Source organism: Eleutherodactylus coqui, chromosome 4 (assembly GCF_035609145.1).
Source record: "Eleutherodactylus coqui strain aEleCoq1 chromosome 4, aEleCoq1.hap1, whole genome shotgun sequence".
Classification (NCBI taxonomy): domain Eukaryota; kingdom Metazoa; phylum Chordata; class Amphibia; order Anura; family Eleutherodactylidae; genus Eleutherodactylus; species Eleutherodactylus coqui.
Window position 1 is genome coordinate 145,017,119 of NC_089840.1, and position 22,790 is coordinate 145,039,908.

The window sequence follows — 22,790 nt, forward strand, 5'->3', positions numbered from 1 at the left end:
GAAATATCAAGAAAGCTGCATGTAACAGTAGCCTCCTATTGATGTCTATATGTAACTATAGAGAGCCTGGCTGTCTGTAGGTCCTGTAATACCATGGCGTGCAGTGTAACATACAAGTATTACAGGATGGAGGAGGAATGGTAGCTTAGGTTTATAAGGCTACCAGTATAGTGACCTTCACTGCTTCTACTCAGTGTAATTACTATTATGCATTCTGCACAACACCCCTGACAACACCTGCCTGGCATTGAGATGTCAGTTTACATGACCTTGCCACTGAACATTGCGCCCAAAGGGCTGTTTCATGGTTGGCTGTTATAGTCATGCGATGTCTTAATGGATGTGACATCACTACCTGGGGAATCAGAGGAAGATGAAGCGATGGGCTGAGCTTGTAAATTGCCGTTTTGAAAACTATATTTATAATGTTTTTAATTTTGTATGTCTTTGTAGTGGCCAAGAGTTAATGGGGCCCCTCCATAAATTGTTATAGGTCTGTCTCGTGTCAATGTCTTGTCAGCGTCTTACTTGTGGCATGCATCAGATTTATGTGTATTACACGTTTGCAGGACTGAATAGGTTAATGTCTGGAAAATGTATCATCTGTGGTCATATGATTGTGCCTGAGATATGTGTTTGTAAGGATGCAATGAGTAGTAGTGTGGAGCCTGTCAGTCAGGAGAGAAGAGTGAGGTCTGACAGTGAGGGAGTCAAGAGAGCGAACCACACAGACACCGGACATCGATCTGTGTGAAGGGAATGGAGGAAGCTGAGCGACTTTCTTATGCTCGGCCTTGGCCCATTCTATCCATGAGACCCTGGTGCTGCTGCTAAGCATCGGGAGCAGAACAATCTGCTATACAACAAGGAGGGGACAACGTGAGTAAGTGTTGACCAATAGAGAAAGAGTCACCAGCAGCGGGATCACACAGATAACTAGGACTGTGGATTATCCGATTACAGCGAGAATCCTCCCTGTTGCACCACTCTGGTTTGTTGCACTTGTACTAAAATTTTTTGTTTGGAATTATTTTGAGAAGTTCACAATAAAGGGACAGAACCTACCGTTAGCAGTTCTTGTTGAGAAAGTTGCCCTGTGTGTGGACTACTTTATTTAATCAGGAAGATCCACCGCAGAAGACGGAACGGCGGCATCACAAGTGACAAATGGACTTAAGGTTAACAACCCCAATTACAACCCCTGTGATCTCCCCCAGCGGCACCTTGGTTGGGTCCTGAGCAATTCCCAGGGGAGGAGATGGTAGAGCCCAGAGACAAGGACTTTCTCTACCTCGCTGTTTCCTCGGCTGTGGGCCCGCTCCTCGGACGCCGAATCTCCAGAAAAGGATGGAAATTGAAAGCTCCCTTTAACTGCCCTGGACATATATGTCATGAATAGAAGGACTATAACTTATGGCTTGGTATTGTGTTTAACCTGAAAACATATTAGCATGTTGAAGGGTTAACTAAACTTCTTACACTTTTTTTTTTTGCTAACAGCTGGCAATGCATCCAAAAAAGCAAAACTGCACTCCCCTTTATTCTTCCCTGGGAAAAGTGTGGTGGCTCCTGCAACGATTCCCATCTCTGACGAAGTCAGGTGACTAGTGCGGTCAATCACAAGCTATACCTTTGCTGCTATGATGCCAGGAGTTAGGAACAGGGATGTTGTGGCCTCTGATTGGCTGCAGCAATCACCTGACTTGTCGGGGGAGAAGAGAGATGGGTACAGTTGCTTATGTTATTTTGAAGTAGGGCCAGCTGTTTATTTTTTTTTTTACTCTGACAACCCTAATTAACGTTTTCAAGTGATCCCAAAACGAAGCTCTGTGTGCAATATCTGGGCACAAGTCTGAAACTGAGAAGCCGGTTTAAAAGGTTTTACTTCAAGGTTTCATTTATGTAAGGAATATGCAAAAGGAAGCCTGTTGTGATCTGTGCAGGCAGATGAGGAGTGTCATACGCGGCCTCTTGTTCAGGCCATCAACGGTTTTGCCAGAGAGGATGTACACTGATTGGCCTTATCATTTAAGCTACCTACCTAATAATTTGTAGTTCTCCCTAGTGCACAGGTCAAACACAGGGCCGGTGGGCCCAATCCGACCCACTGACCCATTTTATGTGGCCTGCCAGCCGTGCAGCAAGCTATCAGGCATTCTACGCACGCAGCCTTCAGCACGGTCCGGCTACAGCAGTGCAGTCTGTGACCACTGAGCTCTCCCTCCCCCCACCTGGTGGTTGTCTGCGTGAGCCGTCCTGTACGCAGCGCAGAAGCTGAGGAGAGTGGTCAGACTCAGCATCAGCTGCCGCTGGACCGCAGATGCAGGCTGAGTGAAAGGAATGCCTGTAGGGATGTTGGTCAGTCAGAGGACAATAGATTTGCTATTACTACTGGGGCCACCAATGTAGGTGCCACTAGAACTACTGGGACTATTATGGGCGACTCTATTCCTATACAACCTCACAATTGCAATTGGCCCTTTGAAGGCAACTATAAGGCTGATGTGGCCTTGGTGAAAATGAGTTTGATGCCCCTGCCTTAGTGCTACAAAAAGGCTCTCACCAGTCATGGCATAGACTGCAGAAGACCACTGAAGGTGTCCTGTGGTATCCGGGACAAAGACATTAGCATCAAACTCTTTAAGGACTATGAGCCCGTACGGCGACCCAGCATACCTTTTTTTCTGTATTGCAGATGACGTGGGCATCTCGCCATTGGTCATGTGCAGTCCAGTTTTTTTGTTTTTTTATTTCCCGCGTCATCGCTAGGTGATACGCAATTTATAATTGCATATGGGCTGCAGGTCAGACTTAAGTGGAGGCCGTCCGTGCGGTATCCACAGCAAAATCGAGCATGCTGCGACTTTTTTTTTCTGCTTGCGGAATACTTAATTCGTATACGTGAGTGTGAGCGAAAAAGTGTAAATACATGCTTTTCAATGCCCATGTTTTATGCAATTGGAATCTGCCCGGTCATAAGATTTTCAGCTTAAATCTTTCGGTATGTTTTAAGGGTTCTCTTAATTTTTTTTTTTTTGAGCAGCATTCCCATTTCCTATAACACAAATCTAAATGGTACTACTACTATACCACACGTACATAGTGCAAGTATACAGCACAGTACCACTGTACAATACTCATATTTATAGTAGTGCTAAACTGCGCACATATACACTGACATGGCAAAAGTCCTGGGATAGCAGTATGTAAATTGAATATGAAGTGGCGTTACCTTAGGGGGCGGCTTAGGAATACCCACACCTGTATAGGCTGCGAGATGTTATCTTGTGAGTGAGGGTGAGTACTGGCCAGGGTGCTCATGGAAGGACAACATGAATTATCGGAGTTCAAATGAGGTCTGATAGTGGGTGCCAGACGGATGGGAAGTTCCATTTCTGAAGTTGTGCAGGCATAGAACATTCCTTGATCCACAGTGGTACATGTGTACCGGGAATACGTGATAGAAGCACAGTGGCCGCCCATGGGTACCTAATGATTGTGACCACTGGCGTTTGGCTAGAATTGTCATGCGGCCTGACAAGCAACTATGGCAGAAATTGCATTCAATGCAGAAATCCTCACACGTATTCTGCAGGCCAGTGCGGCTATCCTTAGCTTCCATGGGATAGTTGAGCAGAAGACCCACTAGAGAGCCTCTGTTAACGGGATTCTGTCACCAGGTGCACAAAGTTTGACTCTGAGCTGAGCCAGCCTCTCACCGCCCGCAGTATGCAGATTGATAGCCCTTTCCCTATTTACAAAAGGGGAGAGAGCTGTCAATCTGTATAATGTGGGTGGGGAGAAGCTAGTGCGGTCTGCCTCCGTGACTCAGCATTAAACTTCATGAACCTGGTGACAGAATCCCTTTAACATAACAAAACTGGTTGCAGCACCTCACCTGGGCTCATGAGGTTGTTAACTGGTCCTAAAGCACTGGTAACATGTGATATGGTCCGATAAGTCATAATGCCAATTGTTTTGGGCTGATGGTAGGGTTCAGGTATGGCCATGAAGCTATGGACCCCAGTTGTCAACAAGGCACTGTTCAGGCTGGCAATGCTTCCATACTGGTGTGGGGTGTGTTCTCATGGCACGGGTTGAGTTCCCACAAACACATCATTGACCGATGCTCGCTATGATTCACTGCTTGGTGACCATTTGCACCACTTCCTGTAGCCCCACAATGATGGGATATTCCAGCAGGATAATGCACTTTGCCATTGAGTCTAAGCAGTCTAGAATTTGTTCAAGGAGCATTCTGTAGAATGCCAACAAATTGAAATATAAGCCCTATCCCAAAAATATGCCCTAGCTAGAGGAAAAATATATATAAATCACGTAGAAGCGCTGTCCGGGGTTCCGACACAGCTTCTTCTCGGTCCCCGGCACTCTTCTTCATCTCTTCTGGCTGGGGATTGAAATCTCCCCGCCTCCTGGAAGCACTGCCTGTGATTGGTTGACACTTAGCCAGTCAGAGCCAGCGCTCGATGAATGGGTAAACCTCAGGCAATCAGAGGCAACGCTTCCAGAGACGAGGATTTTTCAATCCCCCAGCCAGAAGAGATGAAGAGAAACGGTTCCGGGGACCAGGGAGAAGATGCTGTGATTTATACTGTGGTTTTTTTTTTCTTCCTGCAGTTAGGGCTTAGATTATAGCTTTGACAATAGGATTTCCTACTGTCATAATTGCATCGCACCGCACGAAAACTGCATTGCATGAAAGGCTCCATAGGGAAACGTGGGCTACAAAACCTCACAAGTCGCGGGCATATCACTGGACCCACAACGTTTTTGAGTCGGGATGTCGCATGCTACAAAACATCGCAGGTGTGAATTAACCCATAGGAAAGCATGGGCTTCACATACATGCGATTTGTAGCATTGTCGCAACGAGACAAAATCGCCCGTGTGAAGGGGGCCTAATGAAGTATTTATGGGATGTGGTGGAGAGGTCCATTCACGCCCAAGATCTTGCACCTACAAATACCACGGAGCTGTGGGTGACTAACTAAATGGCATGGGTCAACATTCCTTCAGACTTCTTCCATCCATTTGTAGAATTGATGCCACTTGAGTAGAGTCTATGAGCTGCTGCCCTTCGCTGGGCTAAAGGGTTCCTACATTAGTTCCTGTCTCATGACTTTTGGTAAGTCAGTGTATACACACAATGCACGTGTGTGTGTGTATAATATATAGAGGTATCTCACATACTTACCTCTCCTGTAAAGCTGCTACATCCTTAACCCCTTAGTGATTGGCCTATTTTGTGCCTTAGAGTGCCTGCACTTTGCTCTTCTGAGTGCTCCTCCTCCGTCGGCTGTTTTCGGGTCCTACCGACAGCTGAAGATGGCCCCATGTAGCACCATATAGCGCAATATGGGGCTGTCTTTAGCTGCTGGAAGTAGCCGACAGAGCAGGAGCCCTCCGAAGGGCAAAGTGCAGGCACTCTTTAAAGACCAGAGATTTGCATAGTCTCATTGCAAGAGCCATAACTCGCTGTGACATTGCCGTATGATGGCTTGACATTTTTTTGTGTGGGAGGAGTTAGATTTTTTTTTTTTTTTAAACGGCACGATTCTGGAGTACATATAATGTGTTGTATAACTCTTGCATTTTTGGGGGAGATGAGGAAGGGGGAGAGAGAGAAATTCCGATACTGTATTTTAGGTTTTGCTTTGACGGTGTTGACCATTGAGTAAAACTAACATGATGATTGTCTTATCTACAGCAGCAGGATTACTGCAATACCGAGTTTATACGGACTTTTATTTTTTACTACTTCAGCAGAAAAAAACACATTTTTAAATAAAAACGCAGCATCGCCACACTATAAGATCCATAGCATTTTTTTTATTTTTCCAGCAACTGAGCTCTGTGAGGGCTTGTTTTGTGGGTAGAGTTGCCTTTTTTTGTACCAGTTAGAGGGACATGTGACCTTTTGGAATGCTTTTTATTGTGCAGTGGCCCAGAGTTGGAGTGTCTTTTGTTGCTATGTGTCTGTTTTATGAGTATTTATCATTTGTGTGCTCTATGTTGGTGCTAACACGCACCTAACGTGTGTGGCATTGTGGTAGTTTAAGAGTAGTGGGGAAGCAAAGTTGAGAGTAGAAAGAGTGCAGAGATGTAGTCGGTGGAGGAGGATGTGACAGTGGGAGGCTGAAGTTCATTTTTGCTTCTACTTGTGCGGAGCCGCAGGCCTATCTCATTTGCCATGGGATATATTCTCTCAGGGACTGGAGCACCATGTAATGGTTCCTGCTATGACAAGTCGGCAGAAGGAACTAGCAAGTAAGGAAAAAGGAGAGTTGTGTGTTGACCCACCATGTCAGGAGTGTACCCCCGGGGATCGTCTATCAGATAACTTAGACAAGAGAGAGAGAGAGAAAGATATTCCGGTTTGAAAACTATTTCTTTGTCTGTGGACTCTTTTATTCACCTACGAACAACCGTTTGCTTGAAAGAGGTACTGGTGTCACGTCACAACACTGTTAGGACTAAGTACCGCCGTGTACATTTGCCTGTTCTTTTTGGACTGCGCGTGACCGAGCTGGGCCACGTTACACTTCTGTCGGGGAGAGATCGCAGAGCCACCCCGGACAACCATCTTGAGAACCCCATAGTCTCCTCCGCAACGGCCGGCCATACGCTCGGACACCACAGTTGCATTCTTTTGGTAGGTGAACAAAAGAAAAACAGCAATTTTAGTGTTATTCTTAACCCCTTAAGCCCGGTTTCACATGGGCAAGAAAATCGCGTGATCTTCACGCAATGTACGAGTGAGTGAAAGCACAGAATTATGCAACCAATGATTTTCAACGGTTTTCCTTACATTTGTGATGTTTTAACTCATGCAATGTTGCAAGAAAAAAAATTGCCGCATGTTCTATTTTTTTTGCGATATTGTCGATTTGTTTTCACATGAAAACGCATCACATCCACTGGGCTTTCACAAGGTGGAAAGTGCGATATTGGGCCGTGATTCATGCCCCGATATCGCCTTCACCCATGTCAAACAAACCTAAGGACATGGCCCCCTTTTTTGATTTTCTTTTTTTTTTCCTTCCCCCTTTTAAAAAAAATCCTAACTCTTTTATTTATTCATTGCTGCCGCTGTCTGAGGGCTTGTTGTTTTTTGCGGGATGAGTTGAGTGCATCTTGTTTCTACGGTGCAATCTCCCTCCATACATACCCCGAGGCTGCAGGACGTAACTGTATGTACTGTAGTGTTAAGGTTTCATAAGTGTTTTTATGGTATCACCGAGCGAGATGACTAACAAAATATTTACATTGTTTTGGAGTGTTACGAACGTGGTGATTATTACGTGCTGCTTGTAAAAAAAAAAAAAAATGTTTTGTATTTTATCCACTACTATCTGATATACCCAGCTTCGCCCAAGTTAATTTGGTACAGGTGTTTACCTGTTGTTCGTATGGAAGTCATGGTTACTTCACAGGAGCCGAGGAATAAAATATGTACACAAAGAGAAGCGTTAGATTCTACTCAGACTGCATGTACCGATGTTCCTCTGCAGAATGTGCCACCCCTCCCACTCTCCTCACTTTTTACCCTTAAAGGTAACGCCCCTTTTTATTCAAATTTAACCCCAGACTGGAGGTTGCAGACCCTTCTTAGCCTTAAAGGCATGCTCCATCCCTGCAGTCCATGCTCCATCCCTGCCGTCCATGGCGGCTTCCTTATGTACTTTACAGCCTTTAAGTATACACATAGCGTTGAGGTAGATTCTCCTCAGTATACAAATCATGTGATCGCAGAGACCTTTGTCAGGCTTCCAGCTGCCATGGAAACCCATTGTTACTGTGTAATCGCAATGTGGGGTTCTGATCAATGACAGAAGAAGCCCCCTATCCCTTTCATCTTACATGCTGCAGTTACTATTTATTGTGGCATGTAAGGGGTTAAATTGCCTGAGATTTCTCCAGTCCTGGATGTTAGAGCAGGAGCCTTGCTGTCAGTAATCAGCTAAGCCACTGCCTTAAAGATCTATGTACAGATTTAAAGCCCATTAATGCGTGACTTACTGGTCTGGACACCTTGGCTACAGATGTTTAGTTCTGGCCAGTGCCTCAAGTAAGTGTGGGTATGTTTTTTTTATAGCGTATCTGAGGTATTTATAAGGGCAAATGTTATAGCTGCTTCTGTGGCTGTTAACCCAATTACAACCAAGTGTCACACATGTAAGGTGTTGGCCTTGCGTCCTGGCGGAGGGGTATTTAGTGCAAGAGGACATACAGTTACACCCTGGGGATAGCAAGAGATCATTCATAAGAGATCCCGCGCTATCCGGCAGCGGGAGCCAGCTGTCACTGATAGCCGGCCTTCCTCTGAAACAGCGGGGGAAAGCTTCAGCACAGTGACCCCTGCGGTTAACCCCTTCCCTGCCGCGATCTATGTAGATCGTGGCATGTAAAGGGTTCACAGAGGGAGCTTTTTATCCTGCACGGCAAAAAGCGTTAAAAAACCCCCCTAAAAAACGGAATCAAAATGCTTATTTTGCCTCCCACAAAATGCAATAAAAGTGATCAAAGAAGCCGTATGTACCTCGAAAATGGTAGCAATAAAAACTACAGCTCGTCTCGCAAAAAGCAAGCCCTCACAGAGCTCCGTTCATGGAAAAATAAAAAAGTTATAGGACTTTGAATGCACCGATTAAAAAAAAAAAAAAAATCCAAAAAAAGGTTTTTATTGCGGAAAAGTTGAAAAACCTAAAAAACAATTGCAGAATTGATGTATTCTCTCTCCCTGCTATCATAAAAAAAATAATAAAAGTTTTACAACATAGTATTATGTACCTAAAAATGGCACCAATAAAAACTACAGTTCACAATGTAAAAAAACAAGCCCTTATACGGCCGTATCAACGGAAAAATGAAAAAAAAATTATGGCTTTTGAAAAATTGAGATGACAATCAAAATGGGCAATGTCCTTAAAGGGTTAAACCTGTGGCATTTTAAATTTATGTTGCTGGAGCTCCTCCTCCTGCAATGTAGCAGGAGAGCATTAGCTGACCAAGAAGACGGAGGTGGCTTATAAGTGCTTCATAGTGAATAGAGGATGTGGCTGCGCCATTTCCTCCATTGTTCCCGTGAGGTCCTTCAGCATGGCAAGCCCAGCCCTGCCAATAGCTCTGTACCCTATGGGAATGCTTTCACCTGTAAGGGCTCCTGCACACTAGAGAGAGCAATAGTTGGCTATGATTTAAGGCCCGATATCGCCCTTGCAATCCTTCTGAAAACTCTTGGATGCAAGGTGATTTCACGTGGAAACAGCAGTACTGGTGCATCTTGTCTCCACCGGAACTATGGGTGGAGAAATGGGTTGGCCAAGCTTAGTGACAAGGAATGGGCAGGTGATACCCCCAGCAGTGCATTGGCTGCTCCCCGCACACATTATGTCAAGCTTTAAGGCGATCCAGGGCTCGCTTGTGCTGGCCGACTGTGCAAAGGACCCGACTGGAGGACCATACTGACAGGCAGCTGCAAGCCGCTCTGGCGCTTCTGCCGGCTGGCTATGCCAAGGACCAGACTCTCGGCTGTTTTTCGCTCCGGCGCTGTTGGTGGCTCAGCTAAGGACCAGAGTGCCAGCTGTTCTTGGACCCTTGCTGTGGCACTGGGCTGGGCACCTCTGTCCAGGACTGACAACAGCTGCTGTTGTTCCACCACTCGAGACGCTGCCACTGGCAACCATTCGGCAGTGCTTCCTCCCCCATCCCCTGTATGTTTGCAGCAGTAAGGGTTGTGGGTGCTATGGGCCAGCAAATCAGACGTTGGCGGCGTGCACTTTGCCTCCACCCATTCTGGTGCCCAGCCAATACCAAGTTGTGGGCATGCAGTTTGTTTTCACCCATTCTGCTAAAGGACTGTGGGGCTGAAGGACTCTCACATAGCGAGGAGAGAGAGAGGGAGGTGGAGCAAGAGGGGTTCTCCCCATATTTGGAGAGATAGAGGATGGGGGTAGAGGGCTCCCCCAGAGCTGGGGTGTGGCTAGAGGAGCTTCTCATAGTGATTCCTCTCTAGCCAAGAGAGGGGGCAGGGCTAGAGTGTGGCTCACTCTAGCCACGCCCTATATCACTCCAAATATGAGATCTCTAGGAGATCCCCTGTAGCTCCGCTCTCTGCTCGCTATGGGGGGATTCCTTCAGTCGCGCAGGCTATTTCGCGATCTTCTCCCATTGATTTCAATGGGGCTGGTGCTGCTGCCGCCGACCCCATTAAATACAATTGGCGATATCGCTAAAAGAACATGCTGCGATTTGTTTTCTGCTTCGCAGTGCAGGAAAACATTGCAAATGTGAATGAACCCATTTAAAAGAATGTGCGAGCATTGTGTCTCACAACACACAAATCTTGCACAGTTTTCTCACCAGTGTGAAGGAGCCCTAAGTGTGACTCCGACAACACTGTGAATGTCCCCTTGAGGTCTGATATGATGTCATCGGGGTACACACGTTATGTAGTTTTAAAAAATTAAAGTTTTTTTTTTTGCACACCTAATAAAATTAACCACTTTAGGATGTGTCCTATTTTGGCCATGAGGACACATTTCCCACCTCCACTTTTCAAAAGGCATAAGCTTTTATATTTCCGTTGACCCTGCCGTATAAGGGTTTTTGGTTTTTTCACTTCTGTACTGCAATGCTTTATTGCTTACAATGGCAACCCAAGATGCCAGTATCTGGAGTACTGTTGCCATGGCAACCCATAGTTCTTCTGCAATTGCATCATAGGTGTCCGTTGACCTCAGAGGTAGTGTGCTCTCTCTGTGAACCCTTTACATGCCGCGATCTACATAGAGGATCGCTGTCCTTGTGCACCCCTGTTGTTGCAGCGGGAGGTCAGCCATCGGTAACAGCCGGATCAGAGGACCGCAAGTGTTCATTTCAATGGAAAGCATTGCAGTTGCAGGCACATTACACGGCATTGGACAGCCACGCGATGCATTAAAGCTCACACTGCGAGGACACCGCGCAGATAGGATATGTGCTATTTTTTTTTTTCTTTTCCCCCACCCCATGATGCAGTGCAGGAAAACATTGCTGGTGTATATGACTCTATTCAAAAGAATCAGGTTCATAATCGTGTGACATCTGTGTGTCCTGCAACACCCAAATCTTGTGCGAGTTTCACGGCCGTGTGAGAGCGGACTTGGGGGGTTAGAAAGCGCATAGAGAATTCCGCCATCTTCCCATGTAGTTAGGTATTATCTATTCCCCTTGCAATAAGGCCAGGCTCCCATGAGCGGATTTGAATTGTGTGTTACGCACATGTAAATAAGAGAGATGGAATAAATCCTCCACAGTGCCACCTATTGAAAGGCAGCATTCCTTCAAGTCAAAGTCAGACTTTATACAAGCCTTGTGACAATCACCGGGAATTACATGTAAAGCCAGACTCCATGTACATACAGCTGTTTCAGGGTTTTTGCCCTACATCAGTGTACAGTAGAAGTCTGGCTTTGCTAGTGAGAGGCCTGGGACGGGGTCAGAAACGCTATCTTGCTTGTAATTCCCGGTCATTGTAACAAGGCTTGTATAAAAAGTCTGACTTTGGCTTGAAGGAATGCTGCCTTTCAATAGGTGGCACTGTGGAGGATTTATTCCATCTCCCTTATTTACATATTACCCAGAGGAGCGTGCATGGCCATTTGAGTCTCCTCACTTAGTTTATAGTTGCTCTCCCTAAGGAGAAAAGATAGCGTTTCTTATGCACATGTTACGCGGTACATGTTGGCAATTCAAATACATCGATTTTTTACTGTTACACTCACACGAGCGGTTTTTCATTTTGTATAATACACAACTATAAAAGAACGCAGCATGTTCTATTTTACCGCGTATTACGTGCGATGGAGCCTATTGTTCTCTATGGGTGAGTTCGAAATACTGTAACTATGCACTTGCATATGAACGCCGCACATATATAATGCAACGTCGCTAAGCGGGAAATGTAAAAAAATATGAAACCAGGGATCCTGTGTGTGAGAGACGCTGTTATGCACAGGCAAAAATCACTGACGTGCGCGGGTCCACACCGCAGTACCTGTCACTTTTCTTCTTTATCTCTATTGCGGATGGTCTGGACAGCTCACTGTCAGTCATGCGCCGTACTTTTTTTTTTTTTTTTTCTCGGTACCGTCGCTAGGCAATGACGTGGGTACCTACAACCTATCCGCAATGTTGGACAGCTTCCATTAACTTCAATGCCATCTGTGTGAAATCCACACTAAAACAGAGCATGGTGCAATGTGTTTTTTTTCCCCCTCTGCTCATGAAAATCACAATTGGTTGCCACGGGTGTGCAGGAAGAAGCGCTCCACGGCTGTGCAGGAAGAAGCGCTCCACGGCTGTGCAGGAAGAAGCGCTCCACGGCTGTGCAGGAAGAAGCGCTCCACGGCTGTGCAGGAAGAAGCGCTCCACGGCTGTGCAGGAAGAAGCGCTCCACGGCTGTGCAGGAAGAAGCGCTCCACGGCTGTGCAGGAAGAAGCGCTTTTACATAGCATCTTACAAACGGTATTCGCCGCGGATCTGTGGTGCGGATGCCAACTGCGGACTCCACAATGCAAATCTGTTTGTGTGCAGCCGGCCTTATACATATACAGCGTTTTACCACACACTCGCATGATCATGCCCAAAGCCTGTGTGATATGGATATTGCGCGGCTTGGGCCTCGGTCACCGCTGTGTTTGGGCTTCGTTGGGGTTTTCTGTTTCTTTGTTCAGCTTTTAGTACAGAGAAACTGAAGTCAAACTGCATTTAGACGCATCCGTTTTTTTCCCACTGAAATCAATGATGGATAAAAAAGGAAAACTTTCCGTTCGATTTCCGTTTTTTTTTGGTCGTGTTAAAAAAAATAAATAAAAAAACCGCAGTCCGCAGCGCTACTGGTTCTGTTGAAAAAGTTGAACGGATTTCAGATTTTTCATTTAAATGGGGGGGGACGGTCGTGCAAAACCTCAATTTAAACTTCAACTTTTCTGTCCCAAAGATGAAAGAGACGCGGGAAACCATAAGGCGGCTCCCACACAGGCGCGGGTAAAAACGCAGCCCATCATCACAATGGGTGATGTAAGCCGGCTGCACACGGCCGGATTTGAATTGCGGAATCAGGAGTAGGAGTTCAACTCTGAGTTCCGCAGCAAATACCGTCCATAACCTGCTATAAAAAAGCGCTTTTTCCTGCACAGGAGCGTAAATTTATTTTTGTGCGGGCTCCACACAGATGGCTTCCATTGAGGTCAATGGAAGCCGTCCGACCCGCGGTCTGTCTCCAATCAACATTGCGAAAAGATTGCGGGTCCGGTGTTATCCTCTAGCGACGGTGTGGGAAAATCTGTGCTGCGCATGTCTGACGTGATCCGTGCAGACCATCCGCAGTGCAGAAGATAAAGGCAGGTACGCACGGACGCCGGCCGGGCACAGGGTCAGATTCTGGTGCGGGATCCCGCCTGACCCGCTTGTGTGCAGCCGGCCGTAGAGTGTCAGAAACGCTCTGAACGCACAAACAGAACATACAACACAACGTGAAATGAAGGGAGGCGTAAGAAACGCCAGCTACACGCTGCAACAAACCCCCTGTGAGAGCGATGTCGCCCGGGCGTATGCGTGCTGAGGTCCGTGAATACATGGCACAGTCACCGCCTGTTATGTTGTTCCCTGCCTGTTTCTGCAGCGGCACGTCTATTTCTGCACATCTGTTGATTTCACTGAGATATATATGTAATATGTAACCAGAGCCGCCCGGCGCACTGTGTGGAGAAGAGTGTCGGTGCACGCTGCGGATTTACTAGTGTGTGTGAATGACCCCCTAGTCAGGAGCTCTGTGTGCTGGGCGCACCGGGTACTGTCACAGCTGGAGCCCCCCGCCGCTCCGTGCCCATACCGGGAGTCCCCCGCCCCCGGTGCCCATACCGGGAGTCCCCCGCCCCTCCGTATCCATACCGGGAGTCCCCCGCCCTCTGTCCAGTGTCTCCCCGGCTTCCCGCCACAATGCTGCCCGTCCTCCCCGTCGGATAGTCGCGGCTCCGAGGCTCCAGAAGGCGCCATGTACGGCCGGTCGAGGACGAAGATCTCCCAGTCGGACTCTCCGCCTTCCTCCCCGTCACCGACGGCCAAGACCCTCCGCGTATGTGGTGTGTGGCGGCCGCTCACCTCAGCTACCGGCTGTGCCCGCACGTACGGGGCTTGTGTGGGACTGCGGGGGGGCACTGCTGGCACACCAGGCTGCTGTCACCCGGACACTTGTAGCACACCTGGGCACTGCTGGCACACCAGGCTGCTGTCACCCGGACACTTGTAGCACACCTGGGCACTGCTGGCACACCAGGCTGCTGTCACCCGGACACTTGTAGCATACCTGGGCACTGCTGGCAGACCTGGCTGCTGTCACCTGGACACTTGTAGCACACCTGGTCACTGCTGGCACACCTGGGCACCAGCACACACGGGCACTGCTGGCACACCTGGCTGCTGTCACCTGGACACTTGTAGCACACCTGGCTGCTGTCACCTGGGCATGGGGGTTGTAGCGGGGCAGCTGGCAGCATGCGGTTTGGGGTTCATTACATGTGATGTTGGTGCGACTTACACACTGTGGCATCCATTGAAGTCGTGTGTGGCTATACAGGGAGCCTCCGTCTGCGCGGCGTATTCCACACTATATCAGTACGATTTCTTGCATTGTTTTTGCGCGCATATATACGTTCACACGAGGAAGAAGACTGCGGAGCAAAGGGCGACCGTGTACATTAGCTGCACCCGCAGGCGTCTGGCTGTCTTACCGCTGCATTTTACTGGTGTTTGTAAACGCAGAGACTGCGTACAACAGCGAGTGTATTGCGCACGCCCGCGTATCTCACGCCGTCATGTGCAGTGCGACTCCTGTTTTTTTTAATTCTCTGCTCTTTAATAGAGGGGATGCATATGAATGGCCGCCCGTATGCAATGTGTTACGTATGGACAGAGTATCATACGCAGCCTATACCAATGTATGGAGCTCATGCCGCACGTTACCCCGAGAAGTAGAGTGCTGCGATTTCTCGTACGTATCTACACGCTGCGCCCGTACGCCGGGGTCAGTGAAGTCCATTGACTTTCATTGACTCCATTTACCCCAGCCGTGCCGTACATGGTGAAGAAACGCCCGTAGATATGAAACCTCAGTGGCAGCGCCAGTCCTGTGTGTTAGTGATAGGACAGCTCGATGCCAGGAGATCCTGTTCTATAGCTGAGTGGCAGCACCAACCCCGAGTGCCAGTCATGGTGCCCGCACCTGTGATCCAATAGCTCAGTAATGCTGCCAGTCACGTGCTTACATGTGAGTGCTGGTAACAGCCCTGTATCATGCATGTGACTGTGCGTACGGTAGGCGGGCAGCGGTAACTACCATATACACATGTGATACAGAAGCTGAAGAGGACCGCTGCCATCACAGACCGGTAGCATGTATGGGGGCTGGTAGCATCACCCCGCTGGATTGTCACATGCAGAGCTGGCAGCATTACCAAGCAGTTGTATAGTATCATATATATATATCTGTTGGAACTCTCTACATGTCACATGTGTTCAGGGCTAGCGCCATCACGAGCCATTACTGCTGAATGTGCGCTTCTATGGACTGCACCCCGTGTACACCTGATATGAGCCAGTGTTGTAGAGGCAGATTTCCCATTTTCTGGTCCCGGACAGTCTCTACTCGTCTCTGCCTTCCTACTATTTTTGTTCCCTCGCTGTCTTGTCCTAATATGGACTTACCAGCAGTGGTAGAGGTGCAGCCGCTGCAGAGGGCTCGTCCGGCCCTCTTACATGATACAGCTGCTGGGGTTTGGGAATAATTAGCTCCTCTGTCTGTGCTGTACTCCGGATCCGTAGCCACAAGATGAATGCACGTCCGGGAATGACTTTAAAAGGTTTCCGCAGCTCGCCCGCGCCGCACACTAGCTGTACCAGGCGAATTGGCAGTGATTTGGGAAGCAGTTGTCGGAGTGTTTAACTTTTCAGAGATCTTTGTTTTGGTCAGGACAGATCTTGTGCAGCGCACGGAACCAGCGAGGAGGCACAGCTGCACACTTAGGCCTCATGCACACTGGCGGATTTGCATTGCGGAATCCGGAGTAGGTGTCCGCCTCTGGGTTCCGCAGCAAATACCGTCCATAGCATGCTATAGAAAAGTGACTCTTTACGCAAATGAGCGGAAAGCAATTGCAGTTTCCGCTCTCAGATGAAAAATTGCAGCATCTTCCATTGTGGTCAATGTGCAGTGTCCGAGGAGCGGGCCACGGCTTAGGAGACAGCGGGGGTAAAGTAGTTCACTTGTCATGGTGGCTCTACCGGAGGGTAAACTGGGGCACGGCCAAGGGGCGAGGGCAGACTATTTTAAGTTGTAAAACCCACTGGTAGATTACCTTAGTCCTTTTGTCACGGGTGACGCCACCATTCCTCCCTGCGCTGTGATCTTTCGCAGAAACAAATAAGAGTATGCACGCACAGGGCAAAGTTTATGGCCAAACCGGGAACAGTTGGAGAAGCCGTTTACTGTAAATCGACTTGTAACAGTTCGAACCATGACAGTCCACTTTACATCCACTGGCAGTACAGTAGTACAGAGGAGCATATGATGCAACAGGGAGGAAAACACGGGAGGACACAGTGACTTACACAGGCCTAGTAATCTGTGGTTCTCTGGTCCCGGACACCGTCTCTTGAACAACTCCACCAGCACTCTACCGTTCCACTCTCACGGGATTCTATGGAATTGCGCTTCACACTGCACAATGGGAAATCGCACCTCTTGGGCACTCTTCACATACTCCATCCCACACGGGGAAAGAAGAAGGGTTCACGACATTAGCAGTCTATCCGTTCAGCCTCTTCCATCTCTTCTTGTACCCAGACTGAAGGTGTCTCAGTACAAGCCCACTGTAGTCCTAAGGCCTCCCTTACACAGGCATTTGCAGAAACGCAGCGTTTTTCAACGCTGCGTTTACTGCAGAATCCGCCCAGTTTCAGCAGCACTGGCATACGTTATGCCAGCGTTTTCAGCACCGCCCTAGCTACACTGCCTCAAAAAAAAATCCTCACTTTACAGGTGATGTCGCTGTCCCTGGCGGCGCTCTCGAGACTTGTCAGCTGGCAGGGGAACTTTCGCTGGTAACTGAGATTCTAAATCCCCACCTCCAGTGAGAGATTGTTCTGATTGGCTAAGTGCCACTGAGTGACAGCCGGCTAAGCCAATCAGAGCCAGCACTGGATGCATTCAGTCATAGCCATTCAAAGAATGAATTGCTGTGATTGGACGCATCTAGCTCTGGCTGTGATTGGCTGAGTGGGCTGTCACTCAGCGGCGCTCAGCCAATCAGAACAATCTCTCGCTGGAGGTGGGGATTTAGAATCTCAGTTACCAGCGAAAGTTCCCCTGCCAGCTGACAAGTCCCGAGAGCGCCGCCAGGGACAGCGACATCACCTGTAAAGTGAGTATTACTTTTGTTTTTGAGCCAGTGTAGCAAGGGTGTTTAGCCCTGCCAAAAGCGCAGTACTAAGTTGTGCCGCGTTTTTGGCAGTGCTGAAACCGCTGCCCATTCATTTCAATGGGCAGCATAGGGCTGAAAACGGCCCAAAATAGAGCATGTGATGCTGTCAAGGCGCAGCGTTGACGATGCTGCGTTTTCAGCCTTGTGTGAGCCGCCCCATTAAAATGAATGGCAGCCTTGTACAGCGTTTAGTGCTGGGCTGAAAAAGCAGCGCTAAACACTGTACAAAAAGGTCACATGACAGACAAATAGATACTTTTCCATACATCTCCCAGACACATATCTATATTCCACAACACCTGCTCGATTCGCAACCTGATTGGTTGTTTGGGTTGGCTGATTCACAGTGATTGGTTGTTTGGGTTGGGTCGAGCACAAGTGTTGTGGAATATAAAAATATGCCTCCCAGACAGTAACCCATTCAGTGCTGCAAAGGTGCAATACACATGATATCCATACACATAGAAGACAGTGGAAATACACATAAGCACTAGACTACATAGATCATTCAGAAACGTATGCACATCAACCTCTGTACACTACAAATGGAAGCCGTCCGATCCGCAGCTCTTCTACAAGTGACATTGCAGATGGGCTACGGATTCCGCAGGAAAAACAGTGTTAAAAAAGAAAAAATCTGTACTGCGCATGTCTGACAGTGAGTCGGGCGGACCATCCACAGTACAGATGAAGATTCGGGAAAGCAGGTATGTGCAGACGCTGCTGCTGCCGGGTCTGGATTCCACATGCAGAATCCGACCCACCCATGTCCATACGGCCTTAGGATAGGGAATGTTCTGCGACCGCTCTCCAGTAGATGTGAGCCGCGCTCCACAACAATGCCTCTAGAAGTACAACTTGTGTTCCCCACTTGTAGGGTCAGTTCACACAAGACATATTTGCTTCATATTTTCTGAAGTAGCTAAATCCGTAGCTAATCTGCAGCAATTTGCAGATTTTGGGATGGATTAGCCACACATTTCAATTGAAGGTGTGACAGCCATGATGAATCTGCACTATTTGCTGCGGCAGTAAATCTGTCATGTGTGACCATGCCCAGAAAGCTGGAAAAGAGCACAAGTCCGTCTGGGTCAGTCTATTCTCTTACAGGGTTTGGAAATGTTCCCGTGTCGGGGCCTCTGCGCCCCCTAGTGACCGTGCCAGGTGTGGGGGGGGGGGGGGCTAACACGTTTTATCATCGCAGAAGAAGAGCACTTAGATTATGCTAATGAGATGACAAGCGCTGACCGCCCGCCCTCCACTGACAGCCGAACTATTACATCACTTACTGGCACAGCGCATGTAGTGGAAGCAGCACAGTGAGGGAGGGCGCTGCAAGCGTCGGGCTGGGACTTCAGTGCCGACAACTGTGATGTAACCCCTTAATGACGCGGCCCTTTTTTTTTTCCATTTTCGTTCCCCCCCCCCCCCCCCCCCCTTTTAAAAAATCATAACTCCTTTATTTATCCATCGATGTCGCTGTACGAGGGCTTGTATTTTGCGGGACGAGTTGTATATTGTAATGGTGCTATTTAATGTACCATATAATGTATTGAAAAACTTTTTAAAAATTCTAAGTGGAATAAAATGAAAAAAAAAAAAGACATTCCGCCATCTTTGCGTGCGTCTTATTTCTACGGCGCACAGACTGCAACAAAAAGGACATGATAACTTTATTCTATGGGTCAGTACGATTGCTACGATAAACTTGTGTAGTGTTTTTTTTTTTTCTTTTTCTGTACTACTCTTATTTATTTTCAAAGGCATTTAATTTTTTTCTTTATTTTCTGCCGCCATCTTCTACGCGCAATAACTTTTTTATTTTTCCGTCGACCTAGTTCTACAAAGGCTCATTTTTTTGTGAGATGTCCTGTAGTTTAGGTTGGTACCATTTCGGAATCCATACGACTTTTTGATCGCTTTTTTATTGCATTTTTTTCTAGGAGAGAGGGTGAGTGAAAGTGCATTTCTGGTATTCTTCTTTTTTTTTTTTTTTCTGGACGACGTTCATCGTGCGGGGTAAATAATGCGCTGCTTTGATAGATTGGACTTTTACGGACACGGCGATACCAAATATGTATTTTTTTGTTTTATGGTTTAGATTTTTTTATTATAGATATGGCAAAAGGGGGGTGATTTAAACTCATTACTTTTTTTTTTTTTTTTAACAATCAATAAAACGTTATAGATCCTATTTTTACTTTTTTTTTAGCCTCCCTGGGGGACCACAACATGCGATGCTTTTATCGCCCCTGCAGTTTAATGTAATTCCATAGCATTATATCATACTGCAATCTGACAGGCAGTCTATCAGGCCACCCCACAGGGACGGCTTGATAGGCATTCTGCTAAGGCAGACCTGGGGCCTTTCAGAAGGACCACAGCTGCCATGACACCTGCATGGCTCCATGCAATCTCACGCGGGGAGGCCGCACGGGACCCCCGAACGATATTCGGGGGATTTAAAGGGTTAATAGCAGTGATCGCTGCGCGGTTGATTGCAGCTATTGTCCGCGGGTGTCAGCTGTAATAAACAGCTGACGCCCACGCTGCATGAAGAGAGGTCATGCTGTGATCTTTCTTCATACATATGCCGCCGATACAGGCCGTCAAAAGGCGTATTGGCGGTCGTTGATGAGTTAAAATAACCAATCAACTTTTTCTTTGCACTGAGTGTTGTGGTGATGTGTAGCTCCGGACCCTGCAAATGTTATTTGTTTAGCAACCATAAATGACCAGACCTAGACCTTTTAACCCCTTAGTGACAAAGCCTGTTTGTGCCTTTAGGCCGCCTTCACACAGACAAGAAAATCGCGTGAGATGTGTGCGTTGCGAGACGCACAAATATGAACCCCATTCTTCTGAATGGGCCTATACACAGGAGCAATGTTTTACTGCAGGGCACCGCAAAGTGATACAGGAAACAAATAGCGGCATGTTCTATCTTTGTGTGTGCTCTTGTATCGCAGCGCACATGGTTTTCAACGGGGCTGACAGCAGCAGCGCACCACGTGCTAGGCGTACGCGATGCGAGGTCTATTAAAAACAATGGGAGAAACTGGGGAATTCATATGGTTCGGAGTGGGATATAGGGACGGGATTCACCACCCCATATCGCGCTCGTCCGTGTAATATTGGCCTAATGACCAGCAAATTTTTTAGTTTTTTTCATCGTCGCATTCCAGGAGCCATAACTTTTTACATTTTTCCCGTCGACATAGCTGTATGAAGGCTTGTTTTTTTTGTGGGACAAGTTGTATTTTTTAATGACCTCATTCTGGGTACATGTATTGTAGAACTTTTATTAATTTAACTAGTTTGCTACCCACGACTTTGTCCGCATGGAATTTGAGGTGAAGTAAAAGCTGCGCTGTGATTGGTTGGTATGGGCAGCACAGATTATCTTTAAAATCTCAATTTTTTATTAGTCTGTCTTTCATTCAAATTTTAATCCCAGGCAACACCGGGTATCCCTGCTAGTTTAATAATCTCATATATACGGCAACAACATCTGCCCTTCCGTCTCTGCCTGCTTGTGTAGGCATAGTTTATGATGTGCACCTCTTTTCCCTCCGCCCCGCCCCGCCGCATGGCGCCAACAGTGGATCTGAGGTGCGCCTGTGCATCACCAAATAAATCCGTCCTGTTGCACTCCCTAAGAATAAAACGTAGCCCAGGTCTTCAAGATGCAAGCTATCTCCCTGCCAAATTTCATCAAATCGCTTCAGCAATTTAGCCATGAAAAGGTAACAGACAGGCAGAGTTACTTTTGCATTTATAAAAATGCTAGCTGATATACCCGGCCTTGCCCGAGTTAATTTGGTACTGGTGTTTATCTGGTGTTCATACGGAAAGTCTTATGAAGTCGTGGTTACTTTAGAGATACCGAGGGGAAAAAAAAGTTCACCATTTTGCATGGTTCTTTGCGTCACCCAGAAAACACCACGTCGAGGTAACCATGCGATGTTTTTCTTTATATGAAATGACATCAGGAAGTGAGAGAATTAGATTCCGTACGTAAAATTTGGACGCTAATTCTTTTGCACTTAGAATTGAATAATCGAGTTGAGACCCATTAACTTTTCCTATTTATGACATAATCAAAGCTTGTGCCAAACTTCATGTTTCTACGACATCGGGAAGTGAGAGCATTAGATTCCGTACGTAAAATTTGAACGCTATTTCTTTTGCGCTAGAATTGAATAATCGAGTTGGGACCCATTAACGTTTCCTATTTATGACATAATCAACGCTCGTGCCAAATTTCATGTTTCTATGACATCAGGAAGTGAGAGAATTATATTCCGTACATAAAATTTGGACGCTAATTCTTTTGCGCTAGAATTAAATAAATAAGTTGGCACCCATTAGCTTTTCCTATTAATGACATAATCAATGCTTGTGCCAAATTTCAAATTTCTATGACATCGGGAAGTGAGAGAATTAGATTACGTACGTTAAATTTGAACGCTAATTCTTTTGCGCTTAGAATTGAATAATCCAGTTAAGACCCATTAACTTCCTATTTATGACATAATCAATGCCTGTGCCAAATTTCAAATTTTTATGACATCGGAAAGTGAGAGAATTAAATTACGTATATGTAAAATTTGGACGCTAATTCTTTTTGCTCAGAATTGAATAATTGAGTTGGGACCCATTAACTTTTCCTATTTATGACACAATCCATGCTCGTGCCAAATTTCGAGTTTCTATGACACTGGGAAGTGAGAGAATTGGATTCCGTACGTAAAATTTGGATGCCAATTCTTTTGCGCTAGAATTGAATAATCTAGTTGGGACCCCTTTACTTTTCCTATTTTGGACATAATCAATGCTTGTGCCAAATTTCATGTATCTACGACATCGAGAAGTTGGAGAATTAGTGACGAGTCAGTCAGTGAATCAGTGAGTGAGTCAGTGAGGGCTTTCGTCTTTATATATATATATATATGTATATGTATATGTGTGTGTATGTGTATTAGACTAGCTGATATACCCGGCTTCGCCCGAGTTAATTTGGTACTGGTGTTTATCTGGTGTTCACACAGAAAATCTTATGAAGTCGTGGTTACTTTTGAGATACCGGGAAAAAAATATGTTCACCATTTTGCATGGTTCTTTGCGTTACCCAGGAAACACCATGTGGAGGTAACCATGCGACGTTTCCTTTATATAAAATGACATCGGGAAGTGAGAGAATTAGATTCCGTTTGTAAAATTTGGACGCTAATTCTTTTGCGCTTA

General features: G+C 46.8%; 1 protein-coding gene across 4 annotated transcripts in view; it reads left to right on the top strand.

Moving 5' to 3' along the window:
* The window catches only part of PPP1R12B (protein phosphatase 1 regulatory subunit 12B), a 59,091-nt gene that overhangs the window by 1,702 nt on the left and 34,599 nt on the right, over window positions 1-22,790 (top strand). Inside the window, exon 1 of one of the 4 annotated variants that reach the window (XM_066600234.1) lies at window positions 13,995-14,140. The exons of the other annotated variants lie outside the window; for them this stretch is intronic. Coding sequence (XP_066456331.1) covers window positions 14,060-14,140 — 81 coding nt within the window. The 5' untranslated portion in view covers window positions 13,995-14,059. Of the gene's footprint in view, window positions 1-13,994; window positions 14,141-22,790 lie in introns of those variants that run through there. 4 annotated transcript variants of the gene reach the window in all.